This window comes from Astatotilapia calliptera, chromosome 7 (assembly GCF_964374335.1).
Source record: "Astatotilapia calliptera chromosome 7, fAstCal68.1, whole genome shotgun sequence".
Classification (NCBI taxonomy): Eukaryota; Metazoa; Chordata; class Actinopteri; order Cichliformes; family Cichlidae; genus Astatotilapia; species Astatotilapia calliptera.
In genome coordinates, this window is record NC_137428.1 from 25895050 (window position 1) to 25917526 (window position 22477).

Sequence of the window (22477 nt, forward strand, 5' to 3'; positions counted from 1 at the left end):
TTTTATCATTTGGATGCACGCGTGCGAGCGACGTGACGTAATCGCGTCACATGATCACATAAGCTAGGGGGAGGCTGCAGCTGCGCTCTGAACTACAATACCCATAATTCCGTCCGCTCGTCAACAGCAACAGCTAGGATGTTGCGATAACGGTGGAAGCCAAAGATTGCTGTGGTTGCAGAGATTATACCGCTGGGCTGAAACCTCTGTCTACTGTTTTGGTAGATGTCAGAGTCTGTGATTACATATTCGCAGCTATAACTGCGACAGGCGGAGTCTTCAGTCTACTGTCGATTCGACGCTTGTTTGTGTTGATGAGAGGCTTCATCGCGCTAATGCGTTAGCCAACTAAAATCATAGTTTTTATTTATTTATTTATTGTAAATGGAAGCAATTAAATAGCGACACGGTCAGCTAGCTATGTGGCAACAAACGGTCGCTCCACTTGGCTGAGGATGGAAATATTTTTGCTGGCAACGCTGTCAGACAAGTTACACGTCGGTTACATCGCACCCGAAGACATTATCTTCAGAGGATAACCTGGATAACCTTAACGTACACGAAATGTCATAGCGCGTAAGTAGCTAGCATTGAGCTAGCCTAAAAATGGCTGGACGAGATGGAGATGGACCGAATGTTATCGCCGTCAGCAGCAGCCGACCGTGAACAGCTGGATTGATAGCTAAAGAAATACTTTCTCCGGAGATGCTTTAGCCTCCTGGGTGGTGTAATTCACTTACATAACAGTTAGTCGCAACGGCTCTAGCTATCACCAACTGTCTTGATCTGGCAAGCAAATGGGAAATTTGCCACCAGAAACCTGAGTTCTCACAATATTATATATCATAAAGGCATCACTACAGGCTCCACATAGACTCGTTAGGGTTACAGTCTGAGCTGCTTTATTATCTATATCACTGCAATAATTGTGCATACAAGGACCTACAGCTCATCTGAAGCCGCAAATACCCCTGTCATTTTGACACTATGAGGAAGTTCTTTGATTCCCGTCGGGAGTTAGTCAGCTCCGGGCCTGGTTCTGGAGGAGGAGGGAGCAGCTCGGGGTCCAGCCACGCAGGCGGCAATTTCATTGGACGAGCCTTTACTGTCGGGCGACACCAAGTCACTGTTGAAGAGATAATTGCTGAAGGTAAGAAAGAGTTGCAAAGACCAGATGATGCCATTTGTTTGTTTGTTTTTGCCCGTTCTCTTGTCTCCTGATATATGATATGTGTCCTGCATGCCCAGTGCATGGGTCGCATAACAGAGATGCAACCTTGTATCATTCCCACAGGGATAATGGAGCTGTGAATCTATGTATTTCAGGTACATAAATGCTAAACATAGGCAAGCTACTTCATCCAAACTGTACTCTGACTAACACACATGCATACAATTTTCTTTTAGCTCTTGTGAATCAGATGAGTGATTCAAGCAGGTGGAGATGTACCTGATGTCAGGCATATGTGTGATTTCTTTGAAATGAAAGGTTTACTGTCAAAGAGATTCTGTATTCAAGGTTTTTGTAAGAACAGCCATTGGCAGGAAAACGTGGAACATCAGGATAATATAATGGGTGCTGTATAAGAAGCCTGAAACCTGACCACTAAAAAGTAGTTTTAACAGTTATGTTAAACCAATACATTTAGTCTGAGTGTGCATTTCTAATGTCCAGTAGCAAGTGAATAGGCTTGTGTGAACATTAGCTGTGTATATTCTGTTGTAATGCTTGCATTAATCTATTCTTAAAGTCTCTTGTCTAACTTAGACACCCCTTTATTCTACCAGGAGCTCTCTGAACCAAAGACTGCACAGTATCTATGCTTTTAATCAGTTCTGTTAGGCTGCCAGCTACACGGCGAGTGCCCAGTCTGCATATAATACAAGAAAACAGTGCAGGACAGCTCATCGCGATGTCAGCTTTTACTGTAGTCACATAGACGCTCCAGACGTGGCTCTAAACCCTCAAACTAGACTGATGCTCTTGCAGATGTATAGTACCATACTGCCATTACACATGATGAGCGAAGGATGCAATGTAAGCTGTGATGTCTGCCTGAAATTGATGACTCCACAGCTAAACTCTGCACAGCAAATTTGTGGTCTGAGCTATACCAGATGGTTAGGCCTCAATGTAGGCCTCTACGTAAACCCCGCAGCAATGACATGACTAATAGATATAATGCTATAAGGCGGTGCCATTTGGTGCTGATTGTGCTTTTTGATGTGAGAATATACATGGATAGAAAGCTCGACAGTTGCTGAAGAATTGAGGCTTAAAAATGAGCACGTCTGCTAAATGTTCAAAATCATGGTATCCTGATAAGGTTCATAAGATTGATGTTTTGATTTTATTTTGAATGCACATTTTAAATGTGTCGTTTCTCTGCATCATGCAGGTGGCTTTGCAATCGTGTTCCTCGTGAAGACAAACCAAGGGGTTCGTTGTGCTCTGAAGAGGATGTACGTCAACAACGAACACGATCTCCAGGTCTGCAAGCGTGAGATTCAAATAATGGTGAGTGACTGAGACTAAACATTTCTCCACAGACTTTCCCTTTAAGCTGTCATGGTTTGGCATGCTGGGTAAAATCACGTAAGGCAAGCACAAAAAAGTCCTTCAGAAGAAATCCACAGATGCCTCATTCTGTCCAGAATAAGTAAGAGCAATGCACACCCTGCAGCAGGCTTGTTTGGATTGTTCTACCACATTTGCCATCCTAGTACTTAGTGTGCTGTTTTTCATTTGCCTTTCATGGTTTGATATAAATAACCAGATTAATGGGCTGTTTATTCCTTAATGAATTGTTATTTTCTAAGCATTTATTATTGGTAAGGTATATTAAAAAAAGGATGGGTGATTGACACATCTCTGATCACATGAAATAACATTGATCTGCATATATCTGCTATAAATATGTTATACATAAAGATGTTTACATTACTCTAAAGTAAAGATTTCTAGGGAATATATATATTTAGTATATAAACAGATATTAATGCCATGGTAGCCTACCACAAAATATGAATAGTCTATTATGGGTCTTGGAAAGTTTGACAGCATTTTTGATGGCTATCCTGTATTTGTCTTTGATGTTAGAGTCTGTATAGTTTTCCGTTCAAGGCAGCACTCCAGAAAGAACCAAGGAAGAAATATATGGCAACAGGTGTTCAAATTATTAAAACATGGCAGATTGTATAATTAAACAAACACTTCATAGAATTATTTTCATCGTTGGCTTTATTTTGCTTCTGAAGCCAACTGACCTGTCTTCCCCATGTGATGTTTGTGTAATGCATGTATGGTCGGAAGGGTAAGACGGCGCTGGCACGGCTGGCAGCCTTAATCCAATTTCCTTCGGGATGATTAAAGTATGATCGATCAATCAATTAATCAATTAACTGACTCCAGTATTCGCTGTGAAGATGGGGCTTCCCCAGCATTCAGGGATTTCGTCACATCTCAGTCTTTCTCGCTTTGTGTCTCGCACACTCTCATTGAGACACACAAACACACTCATACACAAGCAGATGGTGCTTCACCTGGGCTGTACTACTTGACTTTTTTTTTTATTACATAATAGAGTTTAGATTTCAGCTCTCCATTGACACTGCCCCTGCAGATGAACGTCTCATACTACATCTCAAAACGCTGACCTTATCGAATGAATGGGTTACTTTCTTTTATAGAAAGAAATGGAAACATTTTGTGTTTGTGTTCTTGCAGAAAGATCTAGTTGGTCACAAGAATATTGTTGGTTATCTGGACTCCAGTATCACAGCTATGGGATCGAGGGACGTATGGGAGGTGCTTATACTAATGGATTACTGCAAGGGTGAGTGCTGAAAGCGAAGTGAAACCTCATGCCTTGATTATTGAAAGAATTTAAATTTCTGTTGGCCTTTCAATTTCAGGATGGATTTGTTAAAGTGCAGTTGTGCTATTAAATGAATCAAAACACGATTACACGATAAGTCTGAAAAAAATTGTGATAGAACATGCAGAAGTTAAGGTAAAATCAAATACTTCTTTAGTTAATTTCCTCTGTTTTTCAATGTGCTGCCTAATTGGATGGTATTTTGCAGGAGGTCAGGTGGTCAATTTGATGAATCAGAGGCTGCAGACTGGTTTCACTGAAGCTGAGGTGCTGCAGATCTTCTGTGACACCTGTGACGCTGTTTCTCGTTTGCACCAACGCAAGACACCTATCATCCACAGAGACCTTAAGGTGACACATTTTGCCACTGACACTCACTCTAAAACTGCAGCAGTTATCTTTTTCTCTGGTTTGTTTGATATTTTTTTTCCACAAATTAACAACTTCCAGTCTCAACTGGAGTCAGGATAACTGCTATTGGCTTTTGCATAAAGTTTTATGCAGTTTTTTTAACCTTTAAGTTTTTGAACCTTTAAAGCTCAGGGTTGGGTGCACAGAAGCAAAGTCAGTTTAGGCTCTGTCCCAGCTTTTTGAAGTCATATGTGAACAGCCAGTAATTCACTGCTATGTACCCTCTGCTTTAAGAAAGAACAGTTGGCCAACACCTACTGTCAAGATACTCCCATCCTGGCACCGTCCTTATATAAACCACACTAGTGCAGGCAGATTATTTTGTGGAGTGTGCGACATGTCAGAGGAAAATGTGGAAAATGTTCCCTGACTCAAAAGAATTTGGCATTAATGTGAGAAAATGGCCTAGAACAAAGTATAAAAGATTTCAAAGTGGCTGTTTGTTTTAATACAAATATTGATTGATTCAATCATTGGTACACAAGAGAACATGCACAAATATATAGAGCTATTAATATTTTACTCCGTTTTTAAGCACTATGCTGTGAGTTGATTGATAAAGAGAAGAAAAAGGTAGTTTTAAAAATACTTCAAATAACTTCCACTCAGTCAGCAGCTGTCTCATTAGTCTCTGGTTACTGTCACTCAGTAATTATATAGAATTATATGGACTTCAGTGTATTACAGATTTGCTTTTGATTTATTTTTTTTGTTGTTGTTGTTGTTGTTTTTTAGTGATAAAACCTCAAAAATAATGTGTGACAGAGTCTTTAGAGCATATCGAGAGGAACGTGCAAGTTTTGAATGTGGCTACAATCTGAAAGTCATAATGTGAAGGTGTAGATTATAGATGTAGTGCACCTTTATTATTATTTCAATCTCAGATCTTGCAAGAAACAAAGGCCGTTATTTGACTTGGCAGTGTGGCTCATCGCTTACTGCCAAAATTATTCCTTTCACGATAAAAACCCTGTATTGTCCTCAAGGCAAGCAGCCCTGCACGTCACTGTGTGAGTTACGTCTTGTATGTCTGCAGGTGGAGAACATCCTCCTGCACGATAAGGGTCATTATGTGCTGTGCGACTTTGGTAGCGCCACTGACAAGTTCCAGAGCCCTCAGACTGAAGGAGTGGCTGCTGTGGAGGAAGAGATCAAAAAGTTTGTGCCTCTTTTCATCCTCAACTTTCATTCATTTGCACATTTTCTAGGTAATGTGGCACAGAAACTGACTGCATTTTTAAATTCCTAAGCAGCTTCATTGTTTTGTTTTTTTCTTTATTTTATTATGTTTTTGAACTTTCTCAATATTTCACCGTTGTGTGGAATTGAAAGGTTCTGTTTTTAGGTTTAATTTGTGATATCTGAAAGCAAAACTCATTTGTTTGCATTTATAAGCACATTGTGCTAAGCAAGTTATCTTTTTTCAATACCTCACTAAAAATCTGTAGCTGTCCCTTATTGCAGGTATACCACCTTATCATATCGTGCTCCAGAAATGGTGAACCTCTACAACAATAAGATCATCACCACGAAGGCAGACATCTGGGTGAGTGAAGATTGCAGACTGCTGTGATATTCATGATGCATGGTAGTCGTGATGAGTTAATACATGCAGCATATACTGGTACCTGGTATAAATCTCAACTTAAATGTAATGTTTGGCTTAAACTACAATATTGTGCAAAACTCTTGAGCCAACCTCTCATTTATTTCTATTTTGCTTCCAAGGAGCCAGACTTTTTTCTTTGTGTGTGAATCATTTAATCGTTTTTTTACTAGCAGCCTGTCACAGAAAACACGTTTGTTTGCAAAACTACCGAAAATAACGCAGTTTCACAGGCATAAAAGAGTAGTTTATGATTCCTGCAGGTCTAAAAAAACTAACTAGAGAAGAGGAACAGTATCTGAAAGACGTGTTCTTAAGAAATAGGGAAAAAAGTTTTAGTTGAAATTATTTACAAAAAGTATGGAAGAGGTCAAGAGAGAGGTACAACAGTGAATGTCTACAGCCATCCGTAAAGCACAGTGGAGAATGTGTTTGGGGTTGAATTTCTGCCAGTGGTGATGGAGATCTTGTCAAAATTGATGGAATTGTAAAATGCAGAAAAATACCATCATATTTTCAATACCATCTGAGTTTAGTCCAATTTCAACTGCTTAAGTTTCTCAGCATGACAGTGATTCCAACCTCACTGCCAACGTAGTAAAAGCATATCTGGTTAAAAACACAATGCAACACTATCAGTCATGGATTGGCCTCCCCAGATCACAGACCTCAACATAATTGAAGCAATGTGAGATCTATCTGACAGAGAACAAAAAAAAGGCAGCCAGCATCCAAAGAAGAGCTTTGAATGTCCTTCAAGAAGCCTGGAGAACTGTTCCTGAAGATTACTTAAAGAACTTGACTTCAGACTGTGTTCAAGTGTAAAGCTGGTCATACCAAATATGACCACCTTTGGTTTGAGGCTTGTGTTTTTTCCTTATATACTATATTTCTGTGTATGTTTGCAGTTTCAATAAAGCATCGCACATATTTCTCATTTTCCTAGCAAAATTTTAAAGAAATAAAGGGGTGCTCAAGACCTTTGCACAGTACTGCAAGTTTGACATTATAGCCAAAGATTAAACACGTCTTAAAAACAAAAATATAAAATCTCTAGGTTTGTGAAATAGCTATGATGTTAATACACAAATTTATAGTGCTATCTCAACTGGTGTTTGGATGGGAAATACTTTCTTATCACCATATTTGATGAATTATCCTCCTCTCTTCTCGGGCATGCATGTGGTTGTCTTCTCCAGGCACTGGGCTGTTTGCTGTACAAGCTGTGCTTCTTCACTTTGCCCTTTGGTGAAAGCCAGGTGGCCATCTGTGATGGCAGTTTCACTATTCCAGATAATTCCCGTTACTCTTATGATCTTCACTGCCTCATTCGTTAGTACCGCTTACATTTCAGAAGCATAAATTTCATATCTACTAACAGACTGGTGTCTACCTTGTTGAGACTTTCATTTTTATGTACACGGTATGTTTCAGGGTACACGCTGGAGCCAGATCCAGACAAGAGACCAGATATCTACCAGGTGTCCTATTTTGCTTTCAAACTAGCTCAGCGGACGTGCCCTGTTCAAAATGTGAAGGTCAGTGCCTCTTGGCACCAGAAGTAGTCAAAATATTTGGATTTGCTTGACTTTGTCTCATCGAGACTCTGCTATGGGTTCTCTGCCTGACCTACATATGGATACAGGCCAGTTGTCACGCTGTGGGAGGAAGATAAGCTTGGATTCTTTATTTTCATAGAGTGTAAAATACTTGTTAGTCCTGATGATATTTTAGTTAAAAAAAACTTTTTTGTGTGTGAAACATTGATTTTCTCATTGCAGATCTCTTTGTAAAATCTGTGCAGACTTCATTGTAAAGCCTTTCCTTTTTTTTCATAAACAAGAATTCTCCGATTCCTTCCAAACTTCCTGAGCCAGTCAAAGCTAGCGAGGCTGCGGCAGCAAAGAAGAGCCAGGCTAAGCCCAGGCAAGCATGACCTGCTTTCACTGTGTTACCATTAAAGCTGTAGTAACGTAGAAGTAATTAGGTATCATCTGTATTCTGATACTCATTAAATAATTATGTTAACACTGTTTGCCATGATTAACAAGAAGGCCAACATCCTCCCTTTGTTGCCAGACTGACAGATCCAATTCCCACCACTGAAACCTCCATCACCCCTCGCCAGAGGCCCAAAGCAGTCCACACCCAGCCTGCTGCTGGCATCTTACCCATCCAGCCTGCTGCTCTGACCCCTCGCAAGCGGGCTAATCTCCCTGTTGGTGCAGCACAGCCTGTGGGTACGTACAGCACTCTGTCCTTATTTTCCTGTCTGTCACAGGAAAAGAAAACCAGTCTTTTGAATAAGGATGAGAATAAATACAGGGATGTCTCTAATCCTTTGTGTGCACGTTGAATACCTCAATTCTCAACAAGAACAGCTCAAATAAACAGGTGAAGACTCATGCAAATTAAAGTTATCTAACCAAAACCCCAAAGTGATTATGAAATGAATTTCTCTGCTTTCACTTATAACAATGCTTCAGGTACTGTAGGTTCTTTTTTGTGTGATGAATCACTTTGATGTGTTTGCGTTTAATAGACTGTTTAATTCACTTTAATGCATTTTGATGAGCGTTATATCGTTTTTTTGTTGTTGTTGTTTTTAAATTCAAATAAACTTGTTTGTGTTGCTTCACATTAGGTCTTTTGAGCATCTGTGCAAGTATTCAGATCAAATTGTCTCCACTGACTGTAGAGTAATGCGCTCTTTTGTGTTTTTGTCTGCAGGAGTCAGTTTAGATCTCTCTCAGCCAGCTGCAGCTCTTCAGTCACAGAAGGCTCAGGCTTCAGCTCTGCCTCTCATTCAGTCACAAAATAATTCAAATCAGACTGCAGCTCTACAGAAGCAGGTTCACTGACCATTGTGTCTTCTTTAACAAAACAGATTATAAGTTGCTTTTATTTGCAGATCTACTGTTTTTGAGTGACAGTTCCTTTCAAATGTTAAAATCTTTGCATGTTAGGCTGTGCAGCCAGCTCCAGCTGCAGAGACAGCAGCACCAGCAGCAGTGGCATCACCGGTGACCAAAGCTGACATCCAACCACAAGCACAGCCAACAGTACAGCAACAGACTACACCCACCTCTGTTGTGAGCTCAGCCTCCCAACAAGGAGCACAGACCCCATCCAGCCCAGCCCCGCCTCAGCGCCCAGCTCGTCGTAAGCAGGCCAGCCTGGCTCAACAGCCAGAGGCGCAGCCTTCCCCCAGCAAGCCTGCAGTATCTCAGCAGCAGATAACTCAACCGTCAGCTACCCAGGCTCAGCCTGGCGCTACTGAGAGCAGCCAAAAACCAGCTGAGACAGTAAGTGGCTTGCTGGCAAACATCTAGCTTCAAACAATGCCTAAATACCAGCACTGCAGAGCTGTCAACGTCATCCTTTTCCCCTTAATCTACGTGTGGCATGTCCTGATCTAAAGTGTTTCTCTGTCTCATCAACCAGAGTCAGTTCAAAATGTGAACAAATGTGTTGTTTTTTTATATTCTTCCTCTTGTGAACACAATTAGCTGTCTTTCTAAATTAAATAGTTGTTGATTTTTGATATTTTGGCTTCCTTTGCCTCTTTTGATCAGACCCCACCTGCTACTCCAAAGACAACTGAAGAACTAAACCACCAACGCACACCGAGTGACGCCACAGCTCCTGCTGTTTCTGCAATTCCAGAGAGCGACTCCTCACAGCAGCCACAGGGAGCTAATGAAGAAGCGGCTCTCAATCAGTAAGTGTCACATTTTCTTCAATAATATTCAACTACAGCTTCTCCTATTTGGTTTATTTATGAGGTTTTGCTGCTGTTGTTGATGTTTACTTTCAGATCACTTCCGTCTCAGCCAAATCTTAGTGATGCAGTACAGGACCAAAGTAAAAATGTTCCTGCTTCTGGTGCCACCACAAACACCCCTACACAGCCAGCGTGGAACCCCTTTGATGATGACAACTTCTCCAATCTCACTGCTGAGGAGTTTACAAGTGATGCCAAAAAGGCTAATGGTAACATCTGCATGCTAATGTTCATGTGCAGTATTTTTAAAATAGGATAAACAGTGAATGACAGAGACTCTCCTTTTATCAGACCTAACCCCAGATACTGAAACAACTGCTTCAGAAGAGTTGATACCAGGCCTTCAGGCCTCAGCTGTTGATACCACCCCACAGGAAACTGGTATGTGAGTTTTTACACATAGGATAGGATAATTCACATAGTTTTTCTTCTGTGTGGTCTAAGTCAACGGTCCCCAACCTTTTTTGCGCCACTGACTGGTTTATGTCCGACAATATTTTCATGGACTGGTCTTTAAGGTGTCGCGGATAGATGCAACAAAATAAAACCAATGCCGGTACCAAAAAAAAAAGATTTATTCATAACACACGGGAAAAGACCCAGGGACACCAAGTTAACGATAAAAACAATAAAAAAAAATTAACGCCTGAAAACCATGAATTTCATACCCGAGCCTCAACTCTCGCAGCCGGTACTGGTCCGTGACCCCGGGGGTTGGGGACCGCTGGTCTAAGTGATCCTTGATTGATTACATTTACTATTATAATCGAAACTGTGATTATAAAAATGCAAAAAATATAAGCATGTAATAAACTAATGAAACAAGTAGATACAAAATATGAAGGTGATCTTGTCAAACTAAAATGATCTCATTGTACTTTAATGCTATCCTTAATAAATATAACAGTATCAGGAAGTTTAGGAACAAGAGACTCTACAATAATACAGAGAAAACCCCATATAAGCCTTAACTTAGAGACAGTGGGAAGGAAAAACTTCCTTTTAACAGGAAGAAACCTCCAGCAGAGCCAGCCTCAGGGAGAGGCAGCCATCTACTGCCACTCAGTAAGGGGTGAGGGGAGGGAGACAGGACAGAAGACACACTGTGGAGAAGAGCTAGTGTGAATAAATGAATCTTGATAATTAATCTTATGATTGTCATCATATCATCTAACACTAGCATGAGTTTATTAAGACCGCTGTAGATGATATTTACTGTTATCTATACTATGTTTTTTTCCCTCCTTTTGTTCCACATGAAGCTCTGCACTATAAAATCTGGAGGAGAAACTTTAAAAGTAAACCTCTTAATGCGCCTAATCCTATAATCTGATAGCTTTAATGAGCTTTGGAAAACAACAGGGCTGCACTGTAGTGTGTGTTAAACTGTTAACTAAGCTATGCTGGCTCTCTTTTAACTTGGCTCAATCACTGTAGTTAACTATCCTGCAAACCTGACCAGCTCCAGTGCAGAGTTTTGGTTTTAAAATCAGCTGTGCTCATTTTATTTCAACGTCTTCACTAAATCGTCCCTGGTGATATTCTTTTTTTTCTTTTATATAGATTTCCAGCTGATAGAATATGTTGTATATAAATACCTTGGCCGTTACAGTTACACGAACTGTGTAACTGTCACTTCGCTACGGGAAAGCGTTCAGCTGATGATGTGGAAAATGTATAAGTGTTGTTGTATTTTGTCTGAAAGTCTGTTGCAAACTATGTTTGAAAATAAACATCACAGATTAGATAACTGATTAGTCAGGTGGTATTTATGAAAGAGAAATAGCTGTGAATTAATATCACCAACAACTGTCATGATTTCCACATGTCCTTCATTATGGGATAAACAACAAAATAACAGAATCAAAACGATGTAAAGACGACTCATTCATCGATGAGATGTTCAGACCTGACCTGAAACAAATATTTATTTTATTATGAAATAGTTTTCTAAAGCACCGCTGATCATCTAAAGGACACTTTTACTTCATGAGACAAGTCAATTGTTTTTTAATTGTGAAACGAATAAACAGGTATTGCACTTAGTGAGGTTAGGTAAGTTCATTAGCCTCAGTTTTAAAGCATGGTTGTTGGATCTGCTTTTGAATCAAATTTGCACTGGAGCATAATCAGGCTGTTTTCCTTTTGTATTTTTAGTGTAATTTTCCAACCTTATGTCATGGATTATAAATCTTTCCTTTATGACACCTCTCTACACCTCCTCTGCTTTCTAGTTGAAAGACCAACATCCATTCTTGATGTGGAATCAGGAGCCTCGCTGCTGGCTGTCCCTGATCCTTTCCATACCCTTGAGCTGTCAGATGCACCAGGTAAATGCCTGTCTTTGTGGATTAGTGTACTGCTTGCATATGTGTGAACTGTTATTTCTAAATTTCCTGATTTGTTTTAAGTAGCGAGCCCATTCTTCGCCACACATGCCGATGCCTTTTGCAATATTAAAGAAAATCAGATCAGCATCAGGCTTACCTGGTAGCGTACGTTCCAGCAATAGTTCTTGCTAGGCATGATGTTCTCAGGTTGTGTGTCCATCTATGCCCTTCTCCTGAACCCAGTAACAGGAAATGGTTTTTAATTTTTGCACAACAAAACACTTTAGCATTATATTATCCAAATATATTGTTTAAAATTATTAGACCACCACCACAGGAAAGGTTTATGCCCCAGCTGCCCTAAATTAGCAGTATTGGTAATTACCAAATCATCTTTTATGTTTCTGTAATAGTTACACCAGTATATATACAAGCTCACTAATATATGCCTAAATGTATTTATTGATGTTAGTATGAATTTACAAATTTATTGTTTTACACAAAAAGAGAAAAAAATAGTCCATTATTATTTTTTGATTAAGATGCCAAATTACAGTTATTTACTTAGGGCAGCGATTTCTAGCCTGCCTGCTTAGCCCTGTACTGGACTCCGACTGTTGTTAGCCCAACCTACTGCTTTTGAATGTAAGGACAGGGTAAGAAGGTTGCAGAACAGAGCTATACCCCCAGACAGAAATTACAAACTGGAACTGAATGGAATCCTTGAAAGTTTTAAGTTCGAGCAGGCTACTTGGTGAAGGTATGCAAGCTTCTTTTATCAGTAAATTCTTCAGTTTAGACAACATTGAACTCCGGGCAATGTTTTGAGCTTTGTGTGAATGCCTGTGACTTAACATCTTTACATTTTTGACACAGTTGTGCTTAAATATGTCTCATTTGTCTCCCTCTTATCTTTCCACTGGGTTTTAGAGAAACTGATTGAAGGACTCAAATCTCCAGACACATCTTCACTCATGCTTCCTGACCTCCTGTCATTATCCGATCCTTTTGGTGGGAATGTGGAAGAGTCTGCAAAAGGTGTGTGTGTGTGTGTGTGTGTGTGTGTGTGTGTGTATTCAAGTTTCTGTGTTTAAAAATGCATCAAATACATGGAAAGGTTTAAAAAAAAAAAAAGCAATTAAGGCGTTTCAGATATTATAGTGTAACGCTATTTATAGTTTTCCTTTCCATTATTTAAAAAACCCTATAAATAAGAAGAGAGAAGTTTATTTATATTTACCTTTGTGTATAACTTCACACTTGGCTCTTTTAATGTTTGAAAGTAGTAGAAGAAACCTCACTGACAGGCTGTGCATTCATCTGTTTTACTTGTTGTCAGTGAAAATTCAACCATAAGAAGACCTCTTCCTTTGTCCACCTGTCCTGACTTGTCTCAGATCCTCTCACGGCAGACGACTCTCTCCTGGGCTGCTCTCTGATCTCTGGTCCATCTGCCCCCCTGGCAGCAAGCAGTGCAACTTCCTCTGTGTCTTCTGCTCCCACTTCTGCTGCCTCTGCTTTGGATGATTTCAGCCTGTTGTCTGGAGACTCCACACAGCCTAAAGCAGGTAAGGAACTCTGCCAGGGCTGAACTGCAAGCAGCATTACCTATGACCTGCCTACCGTGATCTTTGACAGAAACTTTCCTGTATTGTGGGTAGCGGTGTTTTCCTTAGAGACATAGCACCAACGATGTTCTTTACCATCTCAGTCATGCAGCAGACTGAGCTCTGCTGTCGAACACTAGCTGGGGAGCAGAAACCGACATCTGTTGTCAGCTACAGTTTTGAAGACTGAAGACAATATCAGCACCTAACCAGTGAAAGTGAGATGTGCAGTTGTAGTTCAGTGCTGCAGCCTCTTCAGTTAATTATCCTGCAAGCTTTGGAATTACCACAAAGGTGCATGTTTGGTCTTATTTTTGTTGGCTAATTAAGAATGACACTTTAGCAGAAAAGCTAATGTGGATGTTGCAGCAGGCTGTTGTCTGGCTCCATGTAGCCTTCTGCTGTGCCTCTGTGTGGAAAAAGGGGAGGCATTGAAACCAAATGATCAAAGAAATCCTCACCAAGTGGAGTTGGTTTTCTGATTCACCATTCAGAAAAAAGACATTTTCACCACTGAGTGGCATCAGAAGCACGGCTTAACAAAACCATTTTCATTCAAAATGTTCTCGACTGGCCTCATGTGTTTTTTGTTTTGTTTAGTTTTTTTCCTGTTTGTGTGTCTTGTGTTTCACTTAATCTTTAAAAGTTAAAAATGAAGGCAAAGTAATTAATCTGTGGAAGTGTTCTCTATGTCACAAAGTGAGAGCTGTACAGCTGTGGTTTAGTTTTTCGCTTCTCGGCTGGTGAACAAAAGCCTTTGACTGTCGTTGACAGTGCCAGCTTCAAATCACAGCCTGACTGTGCACCAGCTGCATGAAAACAATAACTACAGGCCTCTCCTCATAGCATCTTATCAAACAGGCTTTGTGCAGCAGATACGTTTTTGGAGTAATGGCTGGGTTTTTTTGTCTTTTTTAGAACATTTTTATTGTAATGAGGAACAATAATGGCTCGTATTATCACTAATGTCTTAAATTATATGTGGAAGAAGCAGCTACACTATAAAGCCCTTATAAAATTGTTTTCCTTAGAGCTACCTCTAGTTTCACTTCAAAGGTTTTCTTTTTTGGGATTATTTGGCTTTTATTTTGTGCAGACTCGTCTCTCCTGATCTCAGACTTTGAGTCCCAGCAACCCAGCGCAGAGGCTGGTACAGAGGATGAGTTTGACCCTATTCCCGTCACAGGCCGAAAGAATTCCCAAGGTATGTCTTTACACTCTCCTCTAGGAAGCACTGGATGGGAAAGATGGTTCCAGAAAAAAATGAATCGCAGTGATATTTACTGAGACGCAGACCAGCTAGCTGTATTATTCTACATGCTCAGTCAAAGTAATGTTTGAAAACCTGTAGAAGGAAATGGGTAAATTCAGCCCTCTCTTTCTCTTTTCTCTTTCTTGACCTCTCTCCCCCTTGCTTTGATTGCTTTATGTGACTCCCGCTCCTGCGCCCCTCCTCACCTCTGTTTGCTTGTATCCGTCTCGACCCCTTTGCCTCCCTCCCCTCCTTTTTTGTCTCTCGGCCAGTTTCAGGAGGCCACTCGCGCAGTAACAGTGGCGGCTCTGAGTCCAGCCTTCCCAGCTTGGCCCGCTCCCTGCTGCTGGTGGACCAGCTCATCGACTTGTAGGCACTCTCCCCCCCCATAGAAGCTGTAACACTGGATTATAGACTGGCATAGCATAACAGCGATCAACACTGTTGTCATAGCTAGCTTCCTGCACCCCTTGGCTGTCATCAGCATTGTAGTTGCTGCAGTAGAAATCACCTTTCAGTGCTTTTTTCCATTCCTGTCCTTTCCACCATATCGATCCAATCATCTGGCCTATCTTGACTTCTCATCTCTCACCTTCACCGTCATGTTTTATCTCCTTGCATCATGTATTGTGCATTCTGGAAGAGTGGCCAATACGCAAACGTATCATCATCATACTTTCTAAAGATGAACCATTACACCATTTCTGTCAATCAGGATATAATACAGCTGTCCAGTTTGTCTGAAAAACACTGCATTATTCCTTATAGCAAACTATAGAAGATCATTGTTGTAATGTATAATAAGCATAGTTCTAAGTGGTTGTAGTTATAATCGTGCGCAAGTGAATTTGTCGTCGTTTGCCTTTTTAAATTCTCCTCCCCAGATTTATTTGCACATTTTAATGAAAAAAAACATGCAGAAAAAAAATTGAGTGACCATTTATTCAAATGAGGTTTATTCCTGTAAAAGCCAAACTTCTTTGAAACTTAGTCATGTAGCCTGATTTGCACAGTTGCAGAAACGTTACCTCTGTCAGAGCTGTAGGAAGGAATAGCTTAAAAATTTAAAGCTGCTATAGATTAGGCTGAGAAACATTAAACGGTGTTACAATCTGGAAACCAGACAGCCATAACCTCAGTGAAGTGCCATAAAATAATAATAATAATAATAATAATAATAAAAGAAGCAAACTGCTGGATTTCTGAAAGCAAAATGACAACGTCACCACAAAACTGAACTACTAGCAAAATACAGTATGTCCAACCACGCAGTGAGAGCCAGCACGCTTTCTTTTATGCTCTTATTTTGAGCTTCTTCGTATTTCTTTTTTTTTTTTACTTTCGTCCTCAAGGCAGGCAATAGATAGGGTTGGAATTAAAAATGATGAAACTGGGTCATTTATCTGTGTTAATAGCAGCGTGCCATATCGATAGTAATGCATGACAATAATTTGAAAAATCAGCAGTAATAGGATATAAAGTAGCAGTTATATATAGGCAGAGCATACATGACTATTCATATCATTTCTTGGCACTAACGCATCATTTCACAAATTATTTTCACATTAGCATATTCATTCCACATTGTGCAATTCCTTCTGCATTCCTTATGTTTGTTTACTCCTAATTTGTGTAAATAGATATCTGCAACTCCCTGCAGGCTCCTATCCAGACCGTATATTATATGAAGTCATTGTCATAAAGCTTTACTTGTGGAAAACATATTGCTTTACTTGTGAAATCTCTCTCTCCCTGTTAATACATGTTAATATTATAGCGTGTTAGAGAATGAATGTAAGAAATAAATATTAGTCTATAATACAAAATATATCTATGATTCTTAACACCATAATCATTCAATAATATTGAAGAATATATATAAATATCTCATTCCTCTTTGTGGAATTATGTGTTAAGGAAGTTTTTTTCTTTCTTTCTTGGTTCTATCTACTCAATAATTGTCAGTACATTGAAAATGTATAGATGATAACCCTAGTCTGTTCAGTCTGAAAGGCCAGACTGAATCCTATGTCTTATTCTATCTTCGTGAAATGAAAGTGAGCCTGTGTTCTGTTTGTTTACATGAACTGATGAAGGATTATATTTTTATTCAGAACAGTCTTCTTCAGAGCGGGAGTTGATGCGCTTCATTTGAAATTGTGCTTTTAAAGTCGTTTCTTTTTCTTTTCTTTTTTTCTTTTTGTTTTTGTTGCTTAGCCGGTTTTAGTGGTCACAGGATTCATATCAAAAAGCATGGCAGTGTTGTTGAATGTTACGTTCATGTGTGTTGGTATACAGTGTTATGACGTGTGTGTGTGCGTGGAGTCCAAATTGTTGGCTGTGTTTTTTCCAGTAGCCTGTTTGTGTTGATGTTTGCTGCAAATATGACGACGGTCACGTCTCCTCTGAAAGCACAGGCCCCGACCCTCCTCCCATTCTAAATTCTCTCAGGTAGTCAGAGCTACATTGCTCTCTCCGAGAGCTGGAAATGTACAGTATTGGCTTACTGCTCCCTGTCTCGTTGTCCTCTCGAGGTCTGCTCTCCGTATTGCAGTTATTGAATTACAGATGTGAAACGTGTGAGGGGCTCTGTGAAGTGTGGAGAGGTCTAGTCTGCCAGTCTTTCAGTGAACATACTGCACTCCTGCTGTAGCTGTGGTTCAATTATCAGACAGCATCGCTGTCATGAGTTAGAAAGGATCAGCTCTGTAGTCAGCAATATTGATGTGTCCGTAGGATCCGATGAAGATACTTGCTTCCGTGTACCTTTTACTCGTTAAAAAGTTATTTTGTAAAGGACACTCTAAATGTCCTGATATGTTTGTGCAAGATCTAATAAGAAGACCAGAAGTTTCATGCTAGCAGGTTTAATTACGTACACTATATCGGCTCCTGTGTTATTTCAGTTTATCTGTCTCTGCCCCCAAAATTGGAAGTGTTTTGAGTACATCAAATTTTTGGTCCTCATAAATCTGCAGGAAAAAAGAGGTGGAGGAAGCTGTTTTAAAAGCAGGCGTAATGACTGCAGGTCAGCTTGTGTTTTTGAGCATCCTCTTTACGATCCTTCCACTGAACAGCTCAGTCTTTTGCAGTCACTGTTTGAACCTATGCAACTCCCGAGCTTTCTCCCTGTAGCTGCCAGTGTGCCGTTGAAATCAGTGGGAAGACACAAAAAAAAGCCAATCGAGACGATTCCTTGATGTGAAACAGAAGCCTCTCTTTTATTTTGTTCTTCTTTTTTTGGTCATTTGTTTGTTTTCTCCTCTCTTGTTTTTGCCAAAAGTGGCCACTGCCCATTACCTGATATTACTGAGTGTTTTGAGACGCCTCCTGTCATTAGGGCCCAATCCCGCGTCAGAGCTGTGATATTGTGTGCTCCTTCTATTTTTGTGAGATAACTAAAGAATTATAAAGGGATGGCAAATAAAGTACAAATGTGAATGTCAGCTTGTCGAGTATTGATTCTATGCTAATTGTGTAAGTGGTTTATAAAGACTACATTGTTTATTTATCCTGATATTTCTATTTTTGCTCAACTTTTTTTTGTTTGCTATAATGATATCTACCTGAAGTAAAGGCTTCGAATAGGATTTTGTATGTAAATAATCTATTAAATGTGATGTTATTATGTAGGAGGATAGGTTTAAAGCATTAATAAGAATCTCCCTGGGAAACACCTTACCTCTACTCAGGTAAGACGAAACAGCAGCTTCATGCTCGATTTAATTCTAATTTAATTTAATTTGTCTATTTTTTTGAATTTTTTTTTCTTACGCCACGTTTTCTGTGTTGGTATTGAGGCAGTTTAATAGCTCCATTATTTGTTTTTTCAGTTAATATTTTTATATGCATGCTTTTAAAGGAAACTTTTTTTTATTTTTTTTTTTAGTCTAACATCATCATGGAGGTTTTCAATTACATAATTATTAATGTAATCATCCATCTTTAATCAATAATGAATTTTAAAGGAGCAATTAAACAGCAACAGTTACTCCTTCATACACTGTATTACATAATTCCAGTTATTCGTGATACAGGTCTGACAGATCACGCTGGCATAGCTGAACATTTTTGTGCCCCAGCACATTTTCCTAACAAGTTTTTGACTTTTAACATGCATCAGATAACTCAGTGTACATTCATTTAATAAAAAAAACTTTGAATTAGAATTCATTTTATGAATGCCTGGCCACTGTGATTTGCACCAAAGCAGGTGAAAAGATATCCTTGAAGTTTAACTAAAGTTTGTGTTAAACTAATGATCAACCGTTTCCTTGATTTTTTTTTTTTTTTTTTTCTCAGTGTATGTTGCACCATTTTGACAATACTATGATTTTTGTCACAAGGAGCAGTTTACTTGATTCTTTTTAAATTAAGCATAAATTTCTTTTCAATATAAAAATAATAAGAAAAGAAATGTCACTGTGTTGAAAAGCTCTCGTGCATCATTCTCCCTAGGTGACCTTTCTCGTGTCTCTTCCTCATACAGACCTGCAGAGGGAGCCGAACAGCAATGAGCTGCGAGCCGCCTGGACAGCAGCTTCTGTGCAGCTCGCAGAGGAAAAACAAAAGCTGAGAGTCCAGCAGAGGACTGCATCATGTGTCTATGATAAACACATGTTGCTGACAGATGAATGGTACAGTCAACACCATACCAGACAAACTCCTCGCACCAGTCTTCATTTCACACTATTAGACCAAGAATCCCAATTCCAGCCTCCAGACAGCCAGTTTACCTCTGATGTCTTCCAGCTGGCCCCTTTTAAGACTCCAGCAAAAGAAACTAAGGTGGCGTCTCATAAACCTGTTGAGGTGTCTGATGTTTTCCTCCAGGCCCCGTTTGGAAAGAGGCAGGAAACCACCAAAGAAGTTCCTATCAACACTTGTGTATTTAAGTCTGGTGCACAGCAAATCCAAGCCAGCAAACCGCGTCATTCAGCTAGAACGCCATTTTCTCACGTTTTTCAGAGTAGACGAGCGGCTCCAGAGACGCCTTTGCTTCAGCAGCCGGTGGCCGTGCACCGGGTCGTCTCCAGGATCGGTCAGCAAGCCGCCGTAGGCTCAGTAGCTGTGGGGCCGTTACATTCCTGGACCATAGGGGGTAGAGCTCTCGATGACCCGTTTACCGCTGCACCATTTCAACCAAGATGTTCTCAGGAGAAACCCTGATTATATAATCATCTTTAAAAAAAACAAAAAAAACAATTAGGAGCTTTTTTTTTTTTTTTTTTTTGCAAGTAATGAAGAAGCCAACATATAGTTCAGTGGCAGTATTACTTAAATCTCTGGTGTAATTTTACTTTTGAGATTATTGTTGGCTATTTAAAATAACTGAAGTAATCCTTAAACCAGTTCATGTTAAAACTTGATGTTCTACCTCAGCCATGAGATCCGTCTTCAGTCTGAGAACCGCAGTGCATCACATCAGCACTTTACAAATAGTTTGAGCTTTGGCTAAAATGGTCATCGTTCATGGATCTGTCACTGACAAAAGTTAATTTAAGTTTTTTAAGGAAATCCCTCCATGTGTCACATTTTGAAAGGAAAGAAAATCATGAGCATTCTAGCATTATAGAAAACACAAACAACTTCGATCTAATACAGCAGGTGCTGTAATTGTGAGTAGTTGTGTTTATAATGTTGTTGCGGTTTCCTCCTTAGTTCACATTTAGAATACAGATTGTGCCTTTGTTTTCCAAAATGACTCAAAGCTGGTCGACAAACTGACTCAGTGTTCCCACTGACACCAAATCTTTTGCTATAAACCAAAGAAATTCTACAAAACTAAATGTTTCTTCATATTTGCTGCTTTCAAATGAACCGAGTTAAAGCATTGTAGATTTACTAAACCTGCAGCTGTACGTTATTCAGAATAAAGTTCCCAAAGAATGAATTGATTACTCACAAGCTACCCCTGTTGTTCCCAGTTAGTTCCCACTAACTGCTGTCATTATAGCACAGCCAATTTTACAAGCTCCTTATAATGATCTTTAAAGAAGTTATATATCATATCTGTTAGTTTAAATCATTGGCGTTTTATGTGTTTGTAGAAACTCTTAGAAAAACCAAGTTCATTTCCAATAAACTGCTACTTCAGTGAGTTTTTTTTTATGGTTTACAAGAATTTGTTTCCAGTTTTGCTTCACACTTTGGCAAAGATGTGGACTTTTTTATAAACCATACTGCCTTTGCTGGAAAAGTATTTTGTTCATGCGTAGTATTTTTTTGAATCTATACTATCTGATTATTAATACTGGACTTTAGGAAATATCACCAGTGAAAATAAATGAATTATGAACACAATGGAGATCTTTTTATTCACTGCTTTGACAAACAATGGTCACATTTCTGTTCTGAATGTGTTGTAAGAGACATAAGCTGAAACTATTAAGTTTTTTGTCTGACTCTGTTTGGATTGTCCAGATTTTGAAGATTAACCTCTAAAGATTTATATAGCTGAAGGGAAATAGATAAGCACGAGAGATTTATTATAAATTAGCTCAAGGCTGTGTGTAAGCTGCACCGTGGCTCATAAATCTGCATGACTGGGGGTGATTAAGCTGCCTGAAGACACTCACTGCCATTGTTTGTGCAGCCAAGGTAAACAGTAGCACTAGCAAACCTCAGCAAAAGCATAGTACTCCATTTATTTTGACTGTTTTTAAAGGTATGGGGGAGAAAGAGCTGCACAAACACTGCTGCTCCTTCTCGCATTGATGGCGTAGGTTAATAAAAGAAGACAAACACTCTCCCCTGTATAGCTGCAAACTGAATGAATCTTTTTCTTGCTTTCATGTGAATTCTTTGCCAGCATTAGGATACATAAACACCTTCTTCCACATCTCCAGGTCATAATGGTTATATTTTGCTTTCACTTCGGCAGTTTGCTGCCTTTAATCCCACTGCTGCCTCTGCTTCTGGAAGTTTTCTTTGACACGCCTCCATGAGCTCACCGCTCACAGGACTGCAAGTCCGCCTGCGCGTGTCTGCGAAAGCATTTCCTACTGGTGAAAAAAACTGAACAAAAACACATGGAAAAGTTACATTAGGATTTATTTTAGGAGATCTGAGTTTAATGAAAATCAGCTGACCGGCTGCTCTGGATTGTTACATAATGCATTTTCCCCTGTCTTTTGTTATAGAGAGCCACATCTCACCCGAAAAGCATATCGCTGAAAATGTGTTGTAATATGGTTTAACCTATCGCAACGATATACACGAACTTGCCATTTTATTAGGCACACTGAATAAACGGCTTGTTAGCACAAAAGTCAGCCAATCACGTGGCAGCAGCCCAACGCATTTAGGCACGTAGACATGATTAAGATGATCTGCTGATGTTCAAAGTGAGCAGAGCAGAGTGATGTAAGTGACTTTGAACGTGGCATGGTTGTTGGTTCCAGACAGGCTGGTCTGAGTATTTCAGAAAGTGCTGATCTGCTGGGATTTTCCCACACAACCATCTCTAGGGTTTACAGAGAACAGTCCAAAAAAGACTAAATATCTAGCAGTTCCCCGCCACTATAACTCAAATAATCACTTTAGAATCAAGGTATGCAGAAGAGCACCTCTGAACACACTGCGTGCCACTCCTGTCAACTAAGAACAG

The 22477-nt window shown here is 39.7% G+C and overlaps 1 protein-coding gene across 2 annotated transcripts; it reads left to right on the plus strand.

The window, feature by feature from the left end:
• Nucleotides 1–987: 987 nt before the first annotated feature.
• LOC113025787 (AP2-associated protein kinase 1-like) lies at nt 988–21171 on the plus strand. 2 transcript variants are annotated; one of them, XM_026173947.2, is made up of 20 exons: nt 988–1150; nt 2400–2518; nt 3728–3836; nt 4087–4229; nt 5326–5447; nt 5754–5835; nt 7095–7227; nt 7330–7433; nt 7739–7821; nt 7975–8135; nt 8626–8747; nt 8862–9200; nt 9471–9616; nt 9713–9888; nt 9971–10060; nt 11914–12009; nt 12940–13047; nt 13407–13577; nt 14713–14820; nt 19358–21171. In XM_026173947.2, the coding sequence occupies exons 1-20, from the start codon at nt 988–990 to the stop codon at nt 20035–20037; spliced, it is 3255 nt and encodes a 1084-aa protein (XP_026029732.1). In that variant the 3' UTR covers nt 20038–21171. The 2 variants fall into 2 exon arrangements, with proteins under 2 accessions (XP_026029732.1, XP_026029733.1); XM_026173948.2 differs by lacking the exon at nt 19358–21171 and adding an exon at nt 15141–18314.
• Nucleotides 21172–22477: the final 1306 nt, after the last annotated feature.